The sequence below is a fragment of the Tachypleus tridentatus genome, chromosome 13 (genome assembly GCF_004210375.1).
Source record: "Tachypleus tridentatus isolate NWPU-2018 chromosome 13, ASM421037v1, whole genome shotgun sequence".
In the NCBI taxonomy this organism is placed as follows: Eukaryota; Metazoa; Arthropoda; class Merostomata; order Xiphosura; family Limulidae; genus Tachypleus; species Tachypleus tridentatus.
The window spans coordinates 252948233-252971591 of record NC_134837.1 but is presented as its reverse complement, the minus strand read 5'-3'; the positions used below and the strand labels follow the sequence as shown (position 1 = coordinate 252971591).

The 23359-nt window shown below is 34.8% G+C and overlaps 1 protein-coding gene across 1 annotated transcript in view; it reads left to right on the top strand.

Moving 5' to 3' along the window:
- LOC143236651 (glutamate-gated chloride channel-like) overlaps positions 1-19146 on the top strand; it is a 65048-nt gene extending 45902 nt beyond the window's left edge. Inside the window, exons 4-10 of the mRNA XM_076475024.1 lie at positions 3394-3458; positions 3890-4110; positions 6124-6206; positions 7190-7334; position 7482; positions 10797-11228; positions 12635-19146. Coding sequence (XP_076331139.1) covers positions 3394-3458; positions 3890-4110; positions 6124-6206; positions 7190-7334; position 7482; positions 10797-11228; positions 12635-12949 — 1262 coding nt within the window. The 3' untranslated portion in view covers positions 12950-19146. The remainder of the gene's footprint in view (positions 1-3393; positions 3459-3889; positions 4111-6123; positions 6207-7189; positions 7335-7481; positions 7483-10796; positions 11229-12634) is intronic.
- Positions 19147-23359: the final 4213 nt, after the last annotated feature.

Genomic DNA, 23359 nt, shown 5'->3' with positions numbered 1-23359 from the left:
GCAATACTTTGAATATCTGTACACGTATTTCCTTCCAACCAACGTCGTTGTAATTGTATAAATAGAGTGCATAACTTTGAATATCTGTACACGTATTTCCTTTCAACCAACGTCGTTGTAATTGTATAAACAGAGTGCAATACTTTGAATATCTGTACACGTATTTCCTTCCAACCAACGTCGTTGTAATTGTATAAACAGAGTGCAATACTTTGAATATCTGTACACGTATTTCCTTCCAACCAACGTCGTTGTAATTGTATAAACAGAGTGCAATACTTTGAATATCTGTACACGTATTTCCTTCCAACCAACGTCGTTGTAATTGTAAAAGAAAAATGGTTCACTTTGTTCTCGTAGCATAGGTGTAACGTACACTACTATTTCCCTCCACTCCCTGAGGGAAAGAAATTTTCATTTTGAAACATCTATATATATAGTTGTTTATTTATTGATACTTATGTATAGCATTGCTTTGGACAATTTTAAAAGAAACCGATTCCAGAACTTATTAGATGGGGAATTCGCTTGAAAACATCCTGTTTTAAATTTGTTATTCGTCTGGATATGGCCTAATGTTTAGCTTACTGATTTGTGTATCAGGAGATTCATGGCCCTTGTCTCGTTACTGCAATACATATCTTTCCTATTTGAGCAGAGGGGGCAGAGATGCCTTCTGAGGACGACAGTCAAGTCCTACTGAATGATTAGTGTAGCTTCAGAGCTGGCCGTGGGTACTGTTAACTATCAATCATTTCGTCAGTTTGTTTGTTTTATCAGCTAAAAGCTGGGGACAGGCTGTGTAGTAGTCCTTGTGAAACGTTTGTGCGAATACCATAAACAAACCAATTCGTTTAGTTAACTCACTCGTCTTTCCAGCAATCATACGAATCAATTTCTGTACGTAATTTTACGCACGTCTTTGATGTTTTTGTTTGTTAAAGATCCATAAACAAATTTAAAAAGACCGTTTAACTTATCTCTAAATCATTCAACATTTTATTTATTTTATATAAATTCAACTTGTAATTTTCTTAACCAATTAGTGGTGTCGCTTCTCTTTCCCTTTTGCAAAATAAAAATATATTTATATAGTTTTTAATGTTGATTCTTCAAGTTAAGAAACCTTGTTTGCCGATGAAATATACTCCACCCCTTCCCATAATAAATATCGTTGTTGTTATAGGGATTGGCTATTTTAACTGAATAAAAAATTCATGATGTGCGAACAGAGGGAAGGCTGTACGCTTTTATATTATTATACGTTCTCTTTTTATGATTTCATCACAATCAAATTGTTTGTTTGTTTAGAATTTCGCACAAAGCAACACGAAAGCTTTATGCACTATCCGCCCTTAATTTAGCAGTGTAAGACTAGAGAGAAGGCAGCTAGTCATCATCACCCACCGCCAACTCTTGGGCTATCTTTTACCAATAGTTGGATTGACCGTCATAATATAACGCCCCCCACGACTGAAAGGGCAAGCACGTTTTGGGTGGTAGGGATTCGAACCCGCGACCCTCAAATTATGAGTCGAGTGCCTTAACAACCTGGCCATGCCGGGTCCATTTGAAATAAACAGTGACGATAACGTTTGTTACAAATGCAAGTCAAATACCTACATCGTTTTTATTCATTTTTTCTATCAGTAGTCTATTGATTTGTACAAAAATCGTAATATAGAATTCACAAAAATCGTAATATAGAACTCATAGGAATGAGAGAAATGTATGTCCCTTTTTATCTATACGATAGAAGTAACTGCTATATATATCTAAGGCATGAATACTTCTTAATCGTGTACGAATGTTGTGTAACAAAAAAAATCTTATGTGAAAGACGAACACAATTTTTGTTCTTTATTTCTAAAATTTCTAGACAACAGGTTTATTGTTTAACAACACTGAACTTAATTCAACCCTTGTAATGATTTTTGTGTAAAACAATTATTTCGCAAATTAACTTTTTCGATATATTTAGGGCTGGGCGTTGGGCAAATGATGTCAATCTACGATTTTGTTTAGGTGTGTTGTAAAAGAGCTAAGCAAAGAAAGGGTACACCCAAATGACTGCACACCCCTTGCTCAGTAGTTCAAAAGTAAGAACAACCATACCTGAGACGTAAGGGTCTCTCACCTGATCATTTAGCTAATGTACGCACAAAGTTAAAAATTATAATTACTTCTGTTTGTTACGTGTTAAAAATCCTAGAATTGCTACTAGCTCTCAATACTCCTTCTATGATCGTTTACGAAACTTTCCTATAATTAAGTAATTAAAGGAAACGTTAATTAACTAATTAATATCAGTCTACAGTAGGGTGTTGTCAGTCAGTCAGTACACATAAAAATGACGTCATAAAGGGACGCTTAACATTGCAATTTCTACTGTTGTTACACCAGTAAAACATGCGCATGCCATGAATCACGAGAAAAATTATGTTCTCTGTACGCTTCAACACAGTATTACATATGGACTCCAAAATAAAAATAAATGTGAATGCTTGTTAGTCTTAATCTTACTTTTATTTACTCTTGTAAAGAAACACTTTCAGGAACTCTGGGAAAATACATATAATTTTTAATCTTCAAAGAGTTGTACTCTGTATATCTGTGTGTATAAGACACTTATTCATGGATGGGAACAGGTCAGCTTATATCCTATGAACGATATATTATTGCAATGTTATATGCACATAAATATTTCTAATTTTGAGCTGACAGGCCAGAGAAAAATAAGCAGGACAACGACATCCGACGTCAACCCTTGGTATATTTTTGCCTAATATATTTGACTGCCACTCTCAGAGAGAACACCACCGCTGCACGTAAACCATAAATTTATTATCATTGACTGCTAAAATTTGGTCATAACATAAAGCGGTTATTTAGAGGTAATACTGAACATGTATTGGGATAAGTAACAAATTAAGAAGAAGTGTTGTATTGCACCATTGTTTCTGCTCGTGTGTTTGTCTCTCGTGAACTTTGCAAGTTTAAAAAATGGTTTGTTTTTCTCATTGTTTTGTATGTGTGTACATGTGTATCTGGTACTTTTGACCCATGCAATTAGTTTCTTTTCGAGTATCAGATCACCTGAAATGTCAAGGCAAACTGGTTCTCCTTATTCTATTGATGTAGACATTATTTCACACAAAACTTTTATCTATTTTCCATATTCATTAGATAACGGTGTTACGTGTGCAAAAATGAAAAAAAAAAAAAACCTAAGAATTATTTCTTTACAGCAATTGACCCCGTCTCCAATTAGTGATGAGATTCTAATATAATTATAGCTTACAATTGATGTAATTATTGATTTTGAACTTTAATATACTTATCAAGTTATAAAAGCAGTTTTTTTTTGTCAACTTTGCTTCGTTTGTAATCCAGATGAGACGGTCGTTAACGTCACAGTGACTCTCCTCACATTGTCTTCCCCAGACGAATCAAGTTTGGTAAGCAGCGCCATTTTATCTTTACGAAACTAGTGCCATCTGTAGTATTTAAATTCAAATTGCACGAACAAAGGTTCTTCGTTATGTGACATTTGAACAGTTTCATTTTATGAATAAAAGCATTGATTAGATGTAATGAATAAAATGACTGGGCACTTTTGAAGAGCGAATGGGAATCGTGCAAAACCACGTGCTGTGATCTTAAAATTTTAAGTATATTTCTCCCCCACTACATAATGTTTTATTTAAATATTACAAAGTAAAAACTGGATTTCATCAGTACCAGTGAATAATGTAAGGTCATGTCTAAACACGTTAATGATAGGAACTAATCATATGAAAAAATGGATAACATATATATATATATTGAACTTTTATGACACAAAATATTTTGTTAATATTTATTTCTATTTATCTATCCTGTACTTCAGCGATATGAAGTGGAATTTCTATTGCATCAGGTTTGGGAGGACCCAAGGTTGGAGTATAACAGTGAAAGTCGACATAAAAGTTTGAATGCTTTAACACATGCTGGTAAGATATGGATACCAGAAACGTATTTCATCAAACATGGCGACTTCAAGTATCCCCTTGTTCCAGTCCACATCACTCTCCGGGTTACTCCAGATGGCGTTGTCCAGTATACTCAAAGGTAAAAGGAAGTCTGGAAATCATGATTTTCACGAATGTTTCTGGTTTAAAACGTACTGAGTAATTTGTACTTGAATATTAGACTCTAAATCACTTGAAATAAATGCAAACAGAAAATTTTCTGAAAATTTTATATTCCATCTTGTGAGATTGTTCGTTTGGTTTTATTAGGCAGTTTGGTGTTTCAGTTTTGGCCCCAAACCAAATGAAACTAATTTTTACATAATAATCTATAAGCTACTTGTATGTATATCGCTATTTGGTAGCCACAAACATCGTTTCCTATATTGTCATAGGCCCAGCATGGCTAGGTGGTTAAGGCACTCGACTCGTAATCTGAGGGTTGTGGATTCGAATGACCGTTACACCAAACTTGCTCACCCTTTCAACCGTGGGGATGCTATAATGTTACGGTCGATCCAACTATTCGTTGGTAAAAGAATAGCCCATGAGTTGGCGGTGGGTAGTGATGACTAGCTACCATCCATCCCTCTAGTATGTTAAATCCTTGTGTGGCTTTGCGCGAAATTAAAACAAAACAACAACGTTGTCGTAGTATCCACAGTAAAGTACTTGTAAAGCTAACACTAATTTCTGTACACAACTTATATGAACTGACTCTCTTATACAGAGTCTCTGTTCACCATTGACACAGGGCTCGTGTCTGCTCATATGTAATCTGGTGTCTGAAATTAACATTCTTAGCTCTACAATTAAAATATGAATAGAAAGTCCATATACGTGTATTGAATTAATAAAGAAAGAATTATTTTTCGTAGCGTGTACTTATTATATTTCAGGCAAAGAACATTGGAAACTAAGGCCTAATTTTTCTTCTGTTTCAAATGATTTACGCACTACTTTTAGAATTCATTGCTCGGATATATGTTGAAGAAATATGTACTTACATTTTGGGGGGTGAAATATTTGGAAACTGCTGTCTAATTTCTTCTTTATTTTGTATGTATTGATTGCAATAAGATTTACTTAAACATTAGCCCAAAAATATTTGAAACGAATGTCCAATTTATTCTCCAAAATGATTTATAAGGTATTTATTCATTTGAAAATTGTTTGGTAACATGTAAGTTTGTTTGTTTTGACTTTCGCGCAAAGCTTGTTTGTTTGTCTTAAATTTCGCGCAAAGCTACTCAAAGGCTATCTGCGCTAGCCGTCCCTAATTTAGCAGTGTAAGACTAGAGGGAAGGCAGCTAGTCATCACCACCCACCGCCAACTCTTGGGCTACTTTTTTACCAACGAATAGTGGGATTGACCGTAACATTATAACACCTTCACAGACGAAAAAGCGAGCATGTTTGGTGCGACCGGGATTCGAACCCGCGACCCTCGGATTACGAGTCGAACGCCTAGACACACATGGCCACGACGGACCCACGCGCAAAGCTACACGAGGACTATCTGCGCTAGCCGTCCCTAATTTTGCAGTGTAAGACTAGAAGGGAAGGCAGCTAGTCATCACCACACACCACCAACTCGTGGGCTACTCTTTTACTAACGAATAGTGGGATTTACCGTCACATTATAACGCTCCCACGGCTGAATGGGTGAACATGTTTGGCGTGACGGGGATTCGAACCCGCGAATTACGATTCGAGTACCATAACCACCTTTCCATGCCGATCCTGGTGTATGTAAGTGTTATATTCATACGTCTTGAAACTAATACCAGTTTTAGTTCAGAAAGGATTTAATAAGAATATTTTCTTCATTACAGTTGGTTATTCGATTCTTAATTAAACAAAATATAAAGTTCCTAATATTTCACCTTTGTTTCCAACAGCATGATAGTTCTTGTTTTATGGTATGAAATCTTCCATGTCTGAAATGTCTGTACGTTGTATGAAGCAGAGTTTTAACACTCTGGAAACTTTGTAACTAAAACTAAGTAACGTGAGAATGTTCTGTGATATATCGAACATCTGAACAACGTGATAATCGACGTCTACTTTTACAGTTTCCAAAAGGGTTTTATCATTGTTTTTCCTGTTACAGAAGAGAGATGGTTTTAAACTGTCAAGGAAACTTGAGAATTTTCCCTTTTGACAATCCTAAGTGTCCTTTTGCTTATGAAAGTGGTAAGTGTAGTAATATTTTTTTGCCTAAAATTAGCTCAAAAATCTATTGTCGTTACTGTAAAAACAGCATGTAAATTTTGCTTGTAAAATCGTTATTTAGAATATCATACGTAAAGAGTTTCAACATCTCAGTTACGAATTAAAATATGGTATAATTATGACTGTGAGTTAGAGATACCGTTTGGTCTGTCTTTAACTGTTTCAGTTAAAAAACATTACGTTTGTTCTCAAGTGTTTTGTTTAAGATACAAGAATTATAATTATTAGAAATTTCTTATAGTTCAACATGCACCTAATAACTGGTAATTTAGGCTTGTGAAGTACGTGCTTATGTTAATCTCAAATGGTTGTTGTGTGATTATTGTTTTCTTTCTTACTTTTCTATATTGATAGACTCTTGTGAATGAACGTCCTTATCAAGTAGGAAAAAATTAATTGAACTTGATCTACACTGATTTTACTCTTCTCGTCGTGTTCCAAAATTTAAGAATTGAGGAATTTCATTAACCATCATCTAAAAAAACATTGTTCGGAACGTCAAAAGTGCTAATTTTTAGTGATGTCGAGAAAACCCACTTGTAGAGAAATATATATATGTAAAAACGGCTCGTTTGGGTTGTGAGAAAATATTTTACGTAGAGGAGCGAACAACGTTTCGACCTTCTTCGATCATCGTCAGGTTCACAAAGAAAGAAAGAGGTAACTGACCGCAAGATGACCACATGTATGAAAGGGGTTGTGTAACTGAGTGTAGGAATGTAGAGGGCGTGTTTAGATGTTTGAATATGTAATTTTATATTATTTATTATATTATTATTATTTGTTATATTATTTTTAATATAGGTATAAAGGTGTTCCTTTGTATTGGTTTATTTTGGACTTGAGTTGTTGTATAAGTAAGGCTTCTTTAATTTTGCGTTTGTTTATGCTTGTTTCGTTATTTAGTATTTGGGTGTTTTCTATTTTTGTTTCTCAATAAATAGTGTCCAACGAAAAGACAGAGGTAAAGCTACAGTGGTCGTCCGCAGAAAGGAACATAATCAACGCTACATCTCTGAGAAAACACAACGCTTATTTGGTTAAAAACAATACAGGAGATTGTGACAGGAGATACACCTGGCGAGGCAAGTGTGTGTGTGTGTGTTTTATCATAAAAAACTTTATTGTTGTTGTTGGATTTCATGAAAAGCTACACAATGTTTATCAAACAATGTGCATCTCTGATTGTGGGCCCGGCATGGCCAGGTAGTTAAGGCGTTCACCTGATAATCCGAGTGTCGCGGGTTCGAATTCCTGTCGCACCAAACATGCTCGCCCTTTCAGTCGTGAGAACGTTATAATGTGATGGTCAATTCCAGTATTCGTAGGTAAAAGAGTAGCCCAAGAGTTGGCGGAGGGTGGTGATGACTAGCTGCCTTCCCTCTAGTCTTACTCTGCTAAATTAGGGATGGCGAGCACAGATAGCCCTTGTGTAGCTTTGCGCGAAATTCAAAAAACAAACAAACAAACAAATACTGAGTGTGAAAAAATTTGAAACAAATACTTCTCTCAAAGGAACAAGGAGTGGCCAAATGTTTAGTGTGCTCAGACTTTGAATCCGAGAATTCATTGTTCGGGTTTCACTGTCACAAAGTTTGCTGTGTACTTTAACTTCGTGGGTGTGCTATAATAGTGACAGTCAAATCTCGTTATTCAGTCAGAAAATAATAGCCCATTAGTTAGCTTTATGTTACTAACTGGTTAACTTCCTTATAGTATGCCAGATCAAAACTTAGAAGCAGCCACAAATAGATATGAGTTTCGTGTAGATTTCTAGAGACATGTGTTTGTAATTATTTTTATGGTATTAGCCTACACTATCATTTTAATTCTGATTATTAGTGAGATGTTTTTATAATATTTATATGCTAAGTATTTTATTCAATGTTTGACTCTTAATCTGTTGCTGTTTTCAAAAAAAGTCCTGAAAAGGACCATTTCTATGTTCTTAGATACAATGGTTACGTATTCCGAGTGAAATCTTTGTGAAATCAAGTGGAACTCTCCTATACGTTATGGGGTATGTATTGAGAGATTGGTTGCTGCCTCAACTTATAAATTCCGTGTATTTAGTTTCTCAGTATGAATGTGCTTCGCATTATCATTTACTTTAACTGTTGTTGTTTGCTTAGTGGGAACTCCACAATCGGCTATATGTGCTCAATCTTCCATATCTAATCACAGACTTTGGTCAGTAAATTCCTGCTGGACAGGCCATCATTTGTTCATATTATACTTCATTTTTATCTCTATAAACAAGGGAACTATTTCGCTGATTCTCCAGGTCCTCTGCACGATAAGATAGTTGATCTAATTTAAATATAATAATTACGATAAACACTGGAGAACTTTATATTGACAGCCAACCGTATCTGACACTAACTGTTTTCTTAACACTTCCATAGATATTTTTTGGAACTAAACACGAAGCTACACAATGGTCTATCTGTGCTCTGCCCATCATGGGTATCGAAAACCGGTTTCTAATGGTGTGATTCCAAAGACATGACATTGTGACACTTGAGGCCTTTCATAGATGACAACAGCTGATTATAACCACCTTTTAAAACATCAAAACTAATAAATAAAAAACTAAATATTTTCAAAAAAAAAAGACATTAGTGAATCAGGAATAACTGGATGAGTTTCACTGTTAATTTTTTTTTCTAATTAGGCACGAATGTGTTTGTTGTTTTAGTAGCAAAATGAATTTGCATCTCAATCAATAGATAGTTATATAAATACTTCTTCCTGATTCCCTTTTCTTTCGTGAATCAACTGCAGTAATCGCTGATACGTCTGAGTCGGTGTTAAAATATTCTTGCAAAGTGATTGATAAATTTGCACAGTTGCAACGGCTTCCTAGTGGCTCAGCGTTAAGCCTTAAGGCTCAAACCACTAATAACCGGGTTTCGATACTCGATTTGGGTACAGCACAAATAGCCCATTCCGAATAAAAGCGTTGTAATTATTATTGTGCAAAATATTAACAAGTGACCTAAAGTCACTAGTCTGTTAGTTAGTCTGTAAATTCCTTGAGTCTTCAAAAACTCGCAGTTGTTCTAGGATTCGACAATAGATGTCGCTGCTTATTATCTCTCAGGAAATTAAAGGGATCCAGTTTTTTAAAAAAAAACACTTTGTAAAACAATATTTTAGTAGCTATTTTAGTTTGATTTTAAAACCACATATGTTTTTATTACGGTCTCATACTCAACACAGTTTATTTGTACAAGCTTATGTTTCAGTTTTTGACGGTTCTTATTTATTTATTTCATGAACATTCCCACTTTTGTTTTATTTCTTCAAACACTTTCATTTTAGCCTCACTTGTCAGAGCTGGATTAGAACCTCTCTTGAGTTGACTCTGGTTAGGTCATCATTTGTTTATATTTTACCTTTATTTCTGGCCAAACATGGCCAGGTGGTTAAGGCACCGAGGGTCGCGGGTTCGTATCCCCATCGCACCAAACATTCTCGCCCTTTCAACTGCGGGGGCGTTATAATTTGACGGTCAATCTCACTATTCGTTGGTAAAGGAGTTGCTAAATTAGGGTCGACTAGCGCAGATAGCCCTCCAGGAGCTTTGCGCGAAATTCAACTCACGCCAAACATTTATTTACATAAACAAGAGGATCATGTGCTAGTTGTCCTGTGCTATTGCGTGATTATAATGCTAATTAAAATATTGTGATACCAAGTATTTAAATAATTCGTGTTAAAATAAACATTAATAAAAAAAACGTCTAGTCAATACTTACGCTTTAAATCTGATTAGTAAACAATATAAAGAAAACTGAAAAAATAATATTTCGTTACTTAATATAGTTCACACCATAACAGTCATATTAATAAAATTTAATAAGTAAAGCCTTGACCGGTATTATATGTGCAAAAGGTCTTGTCGGCTATAAAAGTGTCACGTGTCGATTGGTTGAAATACTCTAATTTGATTTTACTCATTTGTTATAAGAATTATATTTCTTTATTCCTTGTACTTGTCGTAGAGAAATGGTACTGGTATATTTGTGTATATGTAACCATGTTTCTTGTTTGTTTGCTTTTTGCATTTCCCACAGAGCTACACGAGAGCTATACGCGCTAGTGTCTGATATAGCAATGTAAGATTAGAGAGAAGGCAGCTTGTTATTGCCACCCACCGCCAACTCTTTGGCAATTCTTTATCCGATGAATAGTGTGATTGATCGTACATTATAACGCCCTCACGGCTGAAACGATAAGCATGTTTGGTGTGACGGGGATTCGAACCCTCCACCCTCAGATTACTGGTCGACTACCTTAATCACCTGGCCATGCCAGTCCATTGTTGTTTGTTGGACGTAAAGCACATAGCTATACAATGAGCTATCTGTTGTTTACTAATCACGGGTATCGGAACCCGATTGTTAGCGTTGTAAGGACGTAATGACATCTGAAAAAACCCAACAAAAACACCATAGTGGAATGTTTAGCTGTTTAACCGACCTAGCTCATGGTGTTCTACTGGTCCAGGTTAACATAGTAACTCTTTTCGCTCTTCCTGCAGACGAGTACAGCTGTTTAAGAGTTCTACTCGTTTTCACCCGAGACAAATCTTTCTACATCAGTACCGTTTTCGCTCCGGGAATTATCCTGGTTTCCAGTTCTTTCATCAGCTTCTGGCTGGAAATCAACGCTGTGCCAGCCCGCGTAATGATCGGAGTGACCACAATGTTGAACTTCTGTACTACGACCAACAGTTTCCGGTCCACGTTACCTGTGGTCTCCAGCATAACTGCGATGAACATGTGGGATGGGGTTTGCATGTTTTTTATCTACGCCTCTATGTTGGAGTTCATAGCAGTGAACTACCTGTACAGAAAACCTGGCTTTCACCAGTCCACCAGTCGTCCAGAATCTGCAGTGAACCAGCCTCCGACGGAGCCCACACGAACAAGTTCAGCAATGACCCGAGAGAGCCGCAAGTTCGGGAAATATGGGGTGGTACGATTTTTGTTTGTTTGTTTGATTTTGTTTTCGAAGCACAAGTTAAATCATTCCGATTAACGTACACATAATATCTAATGCATCTTAAGACTCATTATTTGTGGTGTTTCTTTTGTCTGTTCTTTCTCTCACTTCTATAGTACATGTTTCTGTTTAAACATTTCTTTCATTTGGTTTTCTTACTAATCGTGCTCAAAAGGTTTTTGTCACTGTTGTTCTAATTATTGATATATTTGATATTTTACCGAAAATTCAGTAAATCATAATATTTCGTTCGATATTTTACCGAAAATAAATGGTAAAGAAACGTAAGAAAGGTGAAAGTTGCCCCCCAGGGCTCAGCGGTATGTCTGCGGACTTACAAAGCTAAAATCGGGTTTCGATACCCTTGGTGGGCAGAGTACAGATAGCCCCTTGTGTAGCTTTGTGCTTAATTCAAAACAACAACGGTAAAAGTTAAATTCTTTATGTTTAATTATGCATGTCTCAGGGTGTATTTTGTAGGACCATAGACAACTAATTTCCAATTGTAATTCAAGAGAACTCCGGAACTCATAAAGTAATTACAGAAGAGTATAAAATATATCGTTATTTGATAGAAAAAGAAAGCAAAGCAAAAAAAAAACGAATCGTGCAAACTAATTCGCGCCATCTCGTGCTCATTGCTTTATAAACTACATCAAGATGTTGGTTGTTCTACCTACAATTAACTCGTCAAACGTTTTCACTTTGCCGTTGAGTGGGTAAACAGTTAGATATTATTTTCATGTATTTCTACAAACAATTTTAACATAATATATGCATAAGTATTTACAATTCCTTATGTAACTGAGCTGCAAAACAAGGAGTTGGAGATTTTAAAAATTATGTAATACACTGCAGTGACATCACAACTTTTTAATTATTTGTTTGTAATCAAGGACAAGAAACGGATTAGTTGTTTTCTGCACATCATGGGTATGAAACCTGGTTTCCATTATAAGTCGGTAGTCTTACCACTGTGTCTCTAGGGTCGTATTCTTTTGTAAGTTCTTCATCCAGTGATGTGTGTTTGTTTTTGAAATTTCGCACGAAGATATGCGAGGGTTATCTGTGCTAGCCAACCCTAAGTTAGCAATGTAAGACTAGAGGGAATGCATCTAGTCAACACCACCCACTCTTACATTATAACGCTCTCACGGCTAATTGGGCAAGCATATTTGGTGTGACGGGGATTCGAATTCGTGATCCTCAGATTATGAGTTGCCCGTAAGTCCCTAAGGATGGGTAGGGACTTACGGGCCACCCTGTATGTTTAACAGTCCCACCGTCTGGGTTACTTTTTTGTTTTACTTATTTCTAATTTTTGTTTTATATACAAAATGTCTGAAATAACTTGTTGTTGTTTTTTCTACTTTGTTCAGGGTAGTTGTTCTCACAAGATTGGACTCGAAGACAACATCCATGAAAGTAATAATATCCAACCAGAGGTTCCCACGATAGATGTAAACCGATTCCGCAGAAGAAAATCCAGAATTGTTGCTTCGTTTGTTGATTGGTTGTGCCGGTCTGTTGTTGGAGAACCGTGCATGGGAACTCGACCAAAACTTGCCAAGAAGATTGACAACGTCTCCAAACTGGTGTTTCCCTTGCTGTTCTTTTGTTTCGCTCTGGGATTCTTCTTAACATACGCAGTGATTGAACCAATGCAAGACGAAAACTGGACTCTTACTGAGTAAAATGAGATGATAAACAGTCAAAACAACTTCCTCCTGTACAGAGCTAAAACATTGTGCTCTTTCAATCCTTGGGTTACGTGGCTTAAACATAGGAGAGAGAAGACGCATAGCTCTATGATAAAAAAACAAACACAAATGAAAATACTCAGTATTGGATATTTCATTATTCCCAGTTTTCCTTCCGAGATGAAGTAACAACATTGTTGCAGACCGTTGTTTTTCTAATGCAACGTTTCTATTGTGACGTTCCATCAGCTCTTCTGGAAATGTCTACAGTTCTAAACAAACCACATCTTTGTCGAGATTAGAATTTTTAAACGTATAAAACCTTTTCGTCCTCGCATTTAGTTATTGTTCATGGATTATTCACTATCTAGGTTGTCAGTTCTGATTTGTATATTACAATGCATCACACACTATTGTAATTTCACTGGATTATTTATATGCTATTCTTTCAAGCGGCGAAAATCTCGAATTTTATCTTTGATTTCTAGAAATTAAATGAGCCCTAACGTTTACAAGAGAAGTGAGGTTTCTCAGAAGAGTGATTCTCTATTACCTCCATTGAATTTGTGCCTGAAAATTGCTTTGTGCTGGTAAAAAGGAAAGTTTAAATAATATTAGTTTGTATATAGTTAACAGAAAACTGTTAATTTAAAATATGGAATACTACAGGGTGTTCGGAAAGTCACTGTGCAGTTTGAAAGCAGTGATAACAGCATTCATTCAGTCTATTTCAAGCCAGCAACTGATAGCGGTGTTTAGAAACAAAATAAGAAGGATCCAGGCCTGTATTGATGCCAACGGGGGTCACTTTCAACATTGTTTATAATTGTCATTCATATTTACCTCCTGTATTGTTTTTGAAACATGTCTTTTAATAAATGTATAAGTGTACAGTGACTTTCCGAACACCCTGTATTTTGATTTGTTTTTACGTCGAATATAGAGTGTGCTCTAATACTCTGGTGTTAATAGGGACAATGTATTACATTGTTGGTCAATCTAGTGAATGTAATTAATTAGGTATTTATGGTTTAGAAGTGAAAGAGTCTGCCTTACACTAAGTAACATTCATATTCACGGTTCATTGTTACATATTTTTCTGTTCATTAGCTATATTAGAATTAATACATGAAAACAATTCCATCGATACAAGAAGGTAACACAGATGTCACTCACATGATATATACATATGTAACAAATGGGAGTTGGCAAGGGTGGTCTAGTAGTTAGCATGTCGGATTGTTAATTCAAGGGTAACTGATTCAGGTGTTGCTGTAAAACTAAAGTCGTGGGTTAATTCAGGGACAACTGATTCAGCTGTTACTGTAAAACTAAAGTCGTGGGTTAATTCAGGGGTAACTGATTCAACTGTTATTGTAAAACTAAAGTCGTGGATGCATTATAACACTGGCGATCAAATCCCACTATTGGATTACACTAGTCTCAGAGTTGGTGTAGCATGCTGGTTACTAGCTTCCTTTTCTATGTCTATCCGTTCAATACTAGAGAAGTCTAGCGCATAAAATCAGATATTGAGTTACTTTCAAAACAGGTTTTGATCTTTCCTTATAATTGGAATTTATTTGGTCAGATTATTTTAATATACCTTGAATTTCGCAGAAAATATTTTATGATAAGTAGCCTCAAGAACTTGGAGATAACTTATAAATTAATTGAATATATGTTGACCAACAATTTATTGGTTTTTAGCAGGTTTTGTATTCGTTCATAATATTTTCACTAACTTATCCCAACTTAGCACTAATTAATAATATATAATTAATTATATTAAGTGGCCCGACATGGCCAAGCGCGTTAAGGCGTGCGACTCATAATGTGAGGGTCGCGAGTTCGAATCCTCGTCGCACCAAACATGCTCGCCCTTTCAGCCGTGGGGGCGTTATAATTGACGGTCAGTCCCACTATTCGTTGGTAAAAGAGTAGCCCAAGAGTTGGCGGTGGGTGGTAAAGACTAGCTGCCTTCCATCTAGTCTTACACTGCACAGATAGCCCTCGAGGAAGTTTGTGCGAAATTAAAAAAAAAATACTATAAAATTTTATACCTTGATTCGTACATATTTATAGAATATGTAAATAGATATAATAATGATAGTTCACTTCTTCTAGTGTAATGAATATTTCTCTACTTTTTATATTGGCTATTACATTCCGACTAATGTTAGGAGCCTTTTACACGCTTTTTGGTATGTTTTCTTTATACTAATACGATAATAGCATTCCATCCTATTGGGCAAGCTTTTCTTGCCAATGTGTTGACTCTTACTAAACATGTTATTTCAATTATAAATAATATCCAACAGTTCTTTACACTATTATTCTTACAATAATGACCCCAGTGACACAACGGGATGTCTCTGGTTTTACAACGCTATAAACCGGGTTTCGACAGCCGTGATGGGCAAAGCACAGTAACCCATTGTGTAGCTTTGAGTTTAACTGCAACCAAAACCTACAAAACACACCCAGTGGCACAGCGATATGTCTAAAGATGTACAACGATAAATATCGAGTTTCGATACCCATTGTGGGCACAGCTTTGTTCTTAACTACGAACAGATAAATCTTTCTACAACGACTGACTAATTACAGTGTTTTATTAAAAGCCATGTATAAATATAAAATATACAATGCACGTGAGTAGTAACCCTGATGTACTTTTTTTTTTTTAGTTTTAAGTCATGAAATAACGGCTTTCAGTTTTGTTGTTGTTGTTTTTGTGTTTTTTTCAAGTACAAACCTTTAACCCACAGCCCCATCTCTTGACTGATTTGAGATCTATTTGCAGTCGCGGCTAACTGGGTTCCCTCTTCATATGTTGACGTTGTTGTTTGGTTTATCATTACCCGAAATTCCCCTAAACCGTTATAACACAGTGACAGTTTGTGAATCAAACGATAGATTGGCCTTAATATTTAAATATTTAATACTCTACACAGTTTACCTGCTGAATAATTCTGAAGACTAAATTAGTGGTATCAGTGTTGTACGCTCTTGAAATATAGGCACTTAAGTAAAACACAAGTAGAAACACTTACTAGATACATACTTCTAGTGTTAACACATTAGGCCCAGCATGTGACAAATATTATTTTATTTGTTTCTCTGGCAATTTTGATAAATAAAAGATACAATTCTCTTCTACCTACAGCAGTCCTTATACCAAAATGTAAAAGTGTTTCTCATAAGAACTTTACAATACACATTGTACAGAGAAAAACAGTGTTAAATACATTCATAAAGTACTGTTACAAAATACATTTCGATAAAACCAAAGTTACTTCATCCTTGTTCTCTTGAAATAAACCGGTGTGTTTTAGGTGTATCCTTTGTGATGTTTCAACCAGACTTGAGCTATAAAACATATTCAATGACCCTACATCACTCGTGTTTGTCCAGGTTGAAGTGGATCGGAATGAATAGCTTCTACTTTGGTACATTGAAATTGCACGTTGCCTTGTTTTTTTTAAATTTTTCATATTAAAATGAAGCGATGAGAAATGGATCCAGTTCTGATAATACAAGGTAATAACTTTACATTATCAAATAGTAATAGTGTTCTCTTTAAAGGGTAAATAAAACCAAAATTAAGGGTAAAACAGTTTTGTTTTCTGCTTTTGAAATTCATATATCATGTTGTGTTGTAGCCTGTAGTGTGCGTGGTTCTTCTCATCACTCATAGCATGTCCACGTTTTCCCCACGTCACGACAGTTCAGATTGCAACTTTCACCCTCTCTTATGACGTCATTTTAACAGCTACTGACTGACTGACAGACAACACGCTATTGTATAATGATGCGACTTACTAAAATAGGTGACCCGTTCAGGTGGTCTTTGGCTCCCTTTTGGGAAAATGATGATATCAAGTAGAAATATAATCATATGAGGTAGAAACCTTATGGGATAAGATAGAAATCTGATGGTATGGAATAGTAATGCCATCATATCAAGTGGTATTATGATGAGATTAAGTATTAATTTGATGATATCAGGTGGTAATATGATGACATTAATTAGTAATATAATGAAATCAGATAGTCAACATGATGGTATCAGATAGTATTTAGTACAGGCAGCAACTGAAGTATACGCCAAGTATGGTAACTTAAGAAAAATCATTTGAGTTCAAATGGCCAGGTGGCTAAGGCACATGACTCGTAATATGAGGGTCACAGGTTCGAATTCCCGTCACACCAAACATGCTCGCCCTTTCAGTCGTAGTGTCGTTATAATGTGACGGTTAATCCCACTATTCGTTGGTAAAGGAGTAGCTCAAGTGTTGGCGGTGAATGGTGACGACTAGCTGCCTTCCCTCTAGTCTTACACAGCTAAATCAGGAACGGCTAGCGCAGATAGCCTTCGTGTAGCTTTGCGTGAAATGGTTACAACAGTGATATTAGTTTAATATAACATATAACATAATGATTAGGAATGTCAAGGGAAATTTTGGCTGTCCCATTCTATAAGCCAAACTACAACTATTAAAAAACTTAAGACTAGCCCTTATCATTCATATATCTATCAAGACATCTTTAAAATCCGTTCATATTTCTGCCTCCACAATACCCGAAACCAACAACCTATTTCATAAGCTACCAACCTCCTTATTTGAAAAAACAAAACTGTGTTATCTAAAGACGGCTTTTGCCTTGTCTAAATCTATATTTGTGTTCCCTAGTTCTATGATTCTCACTTTTAAGTATGAAAAATGATGATACATCAATATTATCAATTCGTTTTACAGTTTTAACCTCTTAAATCATATGTTCTCTAACTTCTTTTTCCAAGAGAAAACAATTTTAAGGACGTTAACCTCTCCTCATATGACAACTCCTCCATTACAAGTACCATTTTAGTAACCCTCCTCTGAACTTTTTACAACAGTTCAATATCTTTCCAAAGTTAAGGAGCCCAAGACTAAACAAAATAACCCAAAGGTGGTCTAACCAATGATCTATACATTGAAATTATAACATCTTTACTTTTATATGTAATATTTCCATTGATACATTCTAAAATCCTACTTCTAGTAATAGCACATTGCTTGGATGGCTTGAGAGACTGATCAGCCATTTCACCAAGATCCTTTTCTTTAACGACGTTCTTAAGTTATTCCTATATAATTTGAACGTATAACTCAAGTTATATCCCACATCCAATATCTTGCATGTATTGTAATTAAAATCCATACTTTTTTAAAATCACCACCAGCATCTTGACAGCTTGCAGCATCCAAAACCTTAATATCATCTGTAAACCTAAGTAATTTATTATCTATTTTTCTTCAACGTCACTAATGTAAATAAAACAGCAATGATCCTAACACTGAGCCCTGAACTACATTTATAAAAAACTTCCGCTTTCATCCATCAAGCCACTCTTCTATCCAATAAGTTAACTTAACACACACACCTATAGAGATAAGTTATTTATAAGTTTCTCCAACGGCAGCTTGTCAAATGCGTTCTGAAAATCCAGATACACCAAATGTACGCACTTAGCCTCATCTATATATGCAGTAACATTTTTAAAAGTATGTCAAAATATTTGTAAGGCAAGAATTTCTCTTAATGAAACTATGTTCACTATCTGACAAAATTCTGAATTTTGCTAAATGTCTTTCGCTGAGCTTTCTAAAACTTTTCCTGCAACTGATATAATACTAGTAGGCCTATAATTACTGTGACAACTTTTATCACCTTTCTTGAAGCTAAAATATATTCCAGCTTAATATATTTCTTCTTCAACTTCTCCATTTTTATAGATGTGTAGTTTTAACATAGTTAATAAAGCCTTGTATTTCCCAGGAAAGATAGACTCATTTCTTCGTTTAACTTTATGGTCATTATAAACTTCTTTAGACCACAGCTAAAACTTTATCTTTGTAATGTAATATACCTCCCATCTTTCTTCTACATATCAGTGTATTAAACGAAATTTCCTAAATATTCACATGAATCTGTTTCAGTGTTAGTCTTAATAACCTGTATTGTTGAAATCAAAGTTTTGTGTTAAGTCGCTTTTCTTACTCAGTAATTCACAACGACATTTCTTTCACTTGTACTTTGAGAACTGTAGTTATGGTCTTACGTTAATGACTGAAGTGTGGGGAGAGAACATGATGAAGACATAATTGTCTTACTTGGTCAGTTAACTGTGGAAGTTGTTAATTTAAGTTTTTAATTTTTAACCTACACTGCTAAAATTAAACCTTCTTTCTGTGTTTGGTGTAGAATAACGTTATAGATACAGAACTAATAAAATATTCCTAATAATTTAGTACGATGAAACTGTGTTTTGTAGTCACTCCTGTGTAAACATTACTCATGAAATACTTACTAACTGATGTCCTTGTTCAACGCAGGAGGAAGACATAAGTTCTGCCCGAAGGGGGGTTATTTCACCTAAAATTCAACCCTTATATGTTAATTACGCAGATTCTCCGGGTTAGTAAGTTACTACTTACAGCGTTGTAGATTTATTTGCGTATTTCTGTGTTATTTTATAAATTATGTTACGAAATCTCAGTGGTGCTACAAACAAGCCCGTTGAGCGAAGTTCTGTCTGTGTAAAACATAATACCTCAAATAGGACGAATTACGTCCTGCGAATTATCTGATGGAATAGTTATCAACTTGTTTAACCTGTCAGAGTCCTAGTAATTATTTTATTTAACTTTAGAACCTAAAATTCTTGTTTTTTTCTCGTTATTAGATATATTTTTCAAGGCTTAACATTAAAAGATGGAAAACGTTTAACTTTATTTGTTACAAAAAAAAACAGTATTCGAGAATTCTAACAAACTTCCATAAATAACACTTATATCAATTTTTGATACTTTTCCTTCAGTTCAATCACACTATTCGTTCTTAAAAGAATAGTTCAAGAGTTAGCGGTGGGTGATGATGACTAGCTGCTTTCCCCTCTTGTCTTACACAACCAAATAAGGACGACTAACACAGATAGCCCTCGAGTAGCTTTGTGCGAAATTCAAAAGAAACAAACAAACTTAAAACAAATGTACAAATGAAGAGTTATCTCGTATCCATGGTAGCTAATATGGTTTATATTTAATTATTAATAATGATTTCCGAGTGAATTTAAAGCGTGTAGACAACAGTATATTATCATAATTACGTCTGCTGTGTTCACTTCCAACGAGGTCCTTTGCAAATACCCGTGTTCTTTTAGGCAGTATATAATACTGAAGATAAATTAGGGGTTGGAACGCCATTTTTTATGGCTTTAAGTGTGAGAGGTTGACTAAGTGGTGAAGTATTATTTTCATCAGTTTTATTTAAGTCAGTGGACATGAGAATTAGAATAAGGATATTTTAACAAGAACTCTTTAATTGTTAATGTATTTTTACATCATGTATTATTAATGATTGTTTTCTAGAATAAATTTACTCATCAGTAAAAACAAATGCCGAAGTGGTAATTGAAATAGTAACACATATAGTAACACTATTACTCCATTACAACTGACATTAGATAAAATAGGTTGTAAGCATCACATTACGGTATTTTGTAAATGCAAAATATGAGCTAAAATTAAGATCACCAGGAAGAAAATCCTACATATCCTAGCTTCTAACAACGAGTGGTGTCTCCAGTCAACAGTACCTTTTCCTCCTGCAAGAACTGATATACAAGTTAAAAGTGCTGGAACTGAATGGAGTGTGAAGCGTGTTAAAAGACACAATTACCTTCTGTATCCAATAAACTGCGATTGTAGTCCTATAGGGGGAGCTACATGTTCTTTAAAAAATCGAGTATGTCATTGTTTGAAAAGATTGAATGGAACGAGTGCCATTGATGAGTAAAAAGCATTTCTGAGACCTGAATGATGACGTAACGTATCTTATTTGAAATAATATAAAACTTTATAATGACAAAATTTGAAAGACTCAAGAATAATTTACTTACGTCTTTCAGAACAATGGGATTTGTTCTTTGATACATACTGAATGTATAAATATCGCTCTTCGCTAGAAAAGCGGTACGTCTGCGGATTTACAACGCCAAAGTCAGTGGTTAGATTTCTCTTGATGGGCTCAGCAGATAGCCCGATGTGGCTTTGCTAGAAGAAAATACACACACTTATATAAGTATCATTTTTTTGTTAAATATTCAGAACTATTCTCGGTATTTTCATTTATGTTGCATGAGAAATAAGTTTATTGTTTAGATGGCTTTTACGAAAATATTTCACATTTCTTAATGTAAAACCATTAAAATATGTTTATTGTACCTCAAAGTGTTTTAAAACAATATAGTTTTTATTAGCAGCAAACGTTTTCTTGTTCTTAAAGAACACGTTCTAACACTTATTACAATTCTCTAAAAGGTTCTCAGTAAATAAGACATCGAAGACAGATTTTCTTTTCTTTATCTTCAAACTTTTTTGGAAATCTAAGAAGATAATAAGTTTTAGAATACCTTTCTTTTATACAAAGAGTTTTTAATTAAAGATGTTGGTAAGTTTGGAAACTAGTGATAACTTTCTACCGACTGAGTAAATTTTAGCAAAAAAAAATGTATACAATAACAATTTGAAAATTATTATAGGAATTTTTTAATCATGTTTATCACTGTTGAAATTAAATAAACGTTCATTGTTTGTTTGTTCGTTTCTCAATTTCGCACAAAGGTACACGAGAGCTATCTGTGCTAGGTGTCACAAATTTTGCAGATTAAGACAAGAGAGAAGTCAGCTAGTCATCACCACCCACCACTTTTACCAATAAATCGTAGGATTGACCTTCATATTATAACGCTTCCACAGCGGAAAGGAAAGCGTATGTGGCATGACGGTGAACCGAACCCGCGACCCTCGGATTACGAGTCGAGTGCCTTAACCACCTGGTCATTCATGGCCCCTTCATCCTAACTTGGTCAAATTCAAAATGTTTTCATCAGTGATCGCAACTTTTTGTCTTGATTATTGTTTGAAATGAATTAAAAACGAGATTTTATTTGAAGTTTCGTGTGTATTCTCTTTATCAAGAAAAGCCATCAACACCAATGCAAAGTATGAAGCCATGATGCTATTCAGTTATTTCAGATTGTTCTTTGGGCCGTCATGTTTAGTTGGTTAGGGGGCGCTTTTCAATTTTCAATATTTCAACCAAATCGTTTACAATTAACAATTTTGACTCTTTCAACCACATCTTTTCACTTAAAAATTTTACTGTCTGAACCACGTATTCTTCACTTGACAATTTTTATTGTTTCAACCACGATTTTTTCACTTGAATATTTTCACTTCATGCTCTTTTAAACGAAAATCAGTATCAGTTCGTTTTTGAGAACAGTATCCACGTAAAATACTTTTCACCTGAGATTCCTTATAATTACTGCAACCAATATTTTATGTTTGTATTTTACTCTATGATAAACTATTTCCTTCTTCCTGAATCTATGGTGAATATGGCTTATTAGGTACTTTGTGACTTTAGATGCATTGTACCTAAATTATTGGAAAATAAACTGCGCTTTAGGTTGGTTCTTTTTTCCCGACGTCTGTACGTTAGAGGTCCCTGAAGATGTGGTTAATATAACATATAACTTTAACGATGTGCAGCTGTATACACCTGAGGTTTGGACTTTAAGATTAAAGCCTTGACTTCATCAATCATTTGTGGTGAAAACGGATTTTACACCTACTCATAATTGTTTAAATTGATACAATACAAACAGGGATAATGTTTTATAAACACAATCTTGGTATTCCCATTTTCTTTAAGGAACACCGAATGTTGTACGCAACAAATTATTCGTTTTCTTTTGTTTTTAATCCCACGGAAAGATAAACGCAAAAAAAAAATCGAGTTCATTAAGTGATAACCAAGTCTTTATCACATCGTTATGATCCGTAAAACTAAACACGAGATATTATTACTTGTACGTGAATGTAGAAATATTTATGAGAAGAAGTGACAAAAGAAACGTTGATATGGATAATATAAACATTCACAGTGTTTTTTCAACTACGTTCGATGTTCATTGTTTGAATAATATTTATCTTCAATTCACTTTGATTACTTTACATATACACTTAGCACATTTTAATAGTTCTTAGATTCTAGTATCACTCTTTTTGCTGGATAAGTAATAACCAGCTTTATAAACTTTATACATAATTCCACGAAAATTTTGTGTTTTTTTCCAAAAGATATGACATTTGTTTATCAATTAAATTAGAACATGTTACAAAGGTGTCTTTATAAATTTTTATATTTTAGAACCAAGTTTCAATGAACTATCTGCTGTGTTTACTAAGTGGAATCAAACCTCGGATTTCATTGTTATAACTATGTAAACTTTCTACTATCCCGGCCATGGCCAGGTTGTTAGGGACGCTCAACTTCCAATTTGAGTGC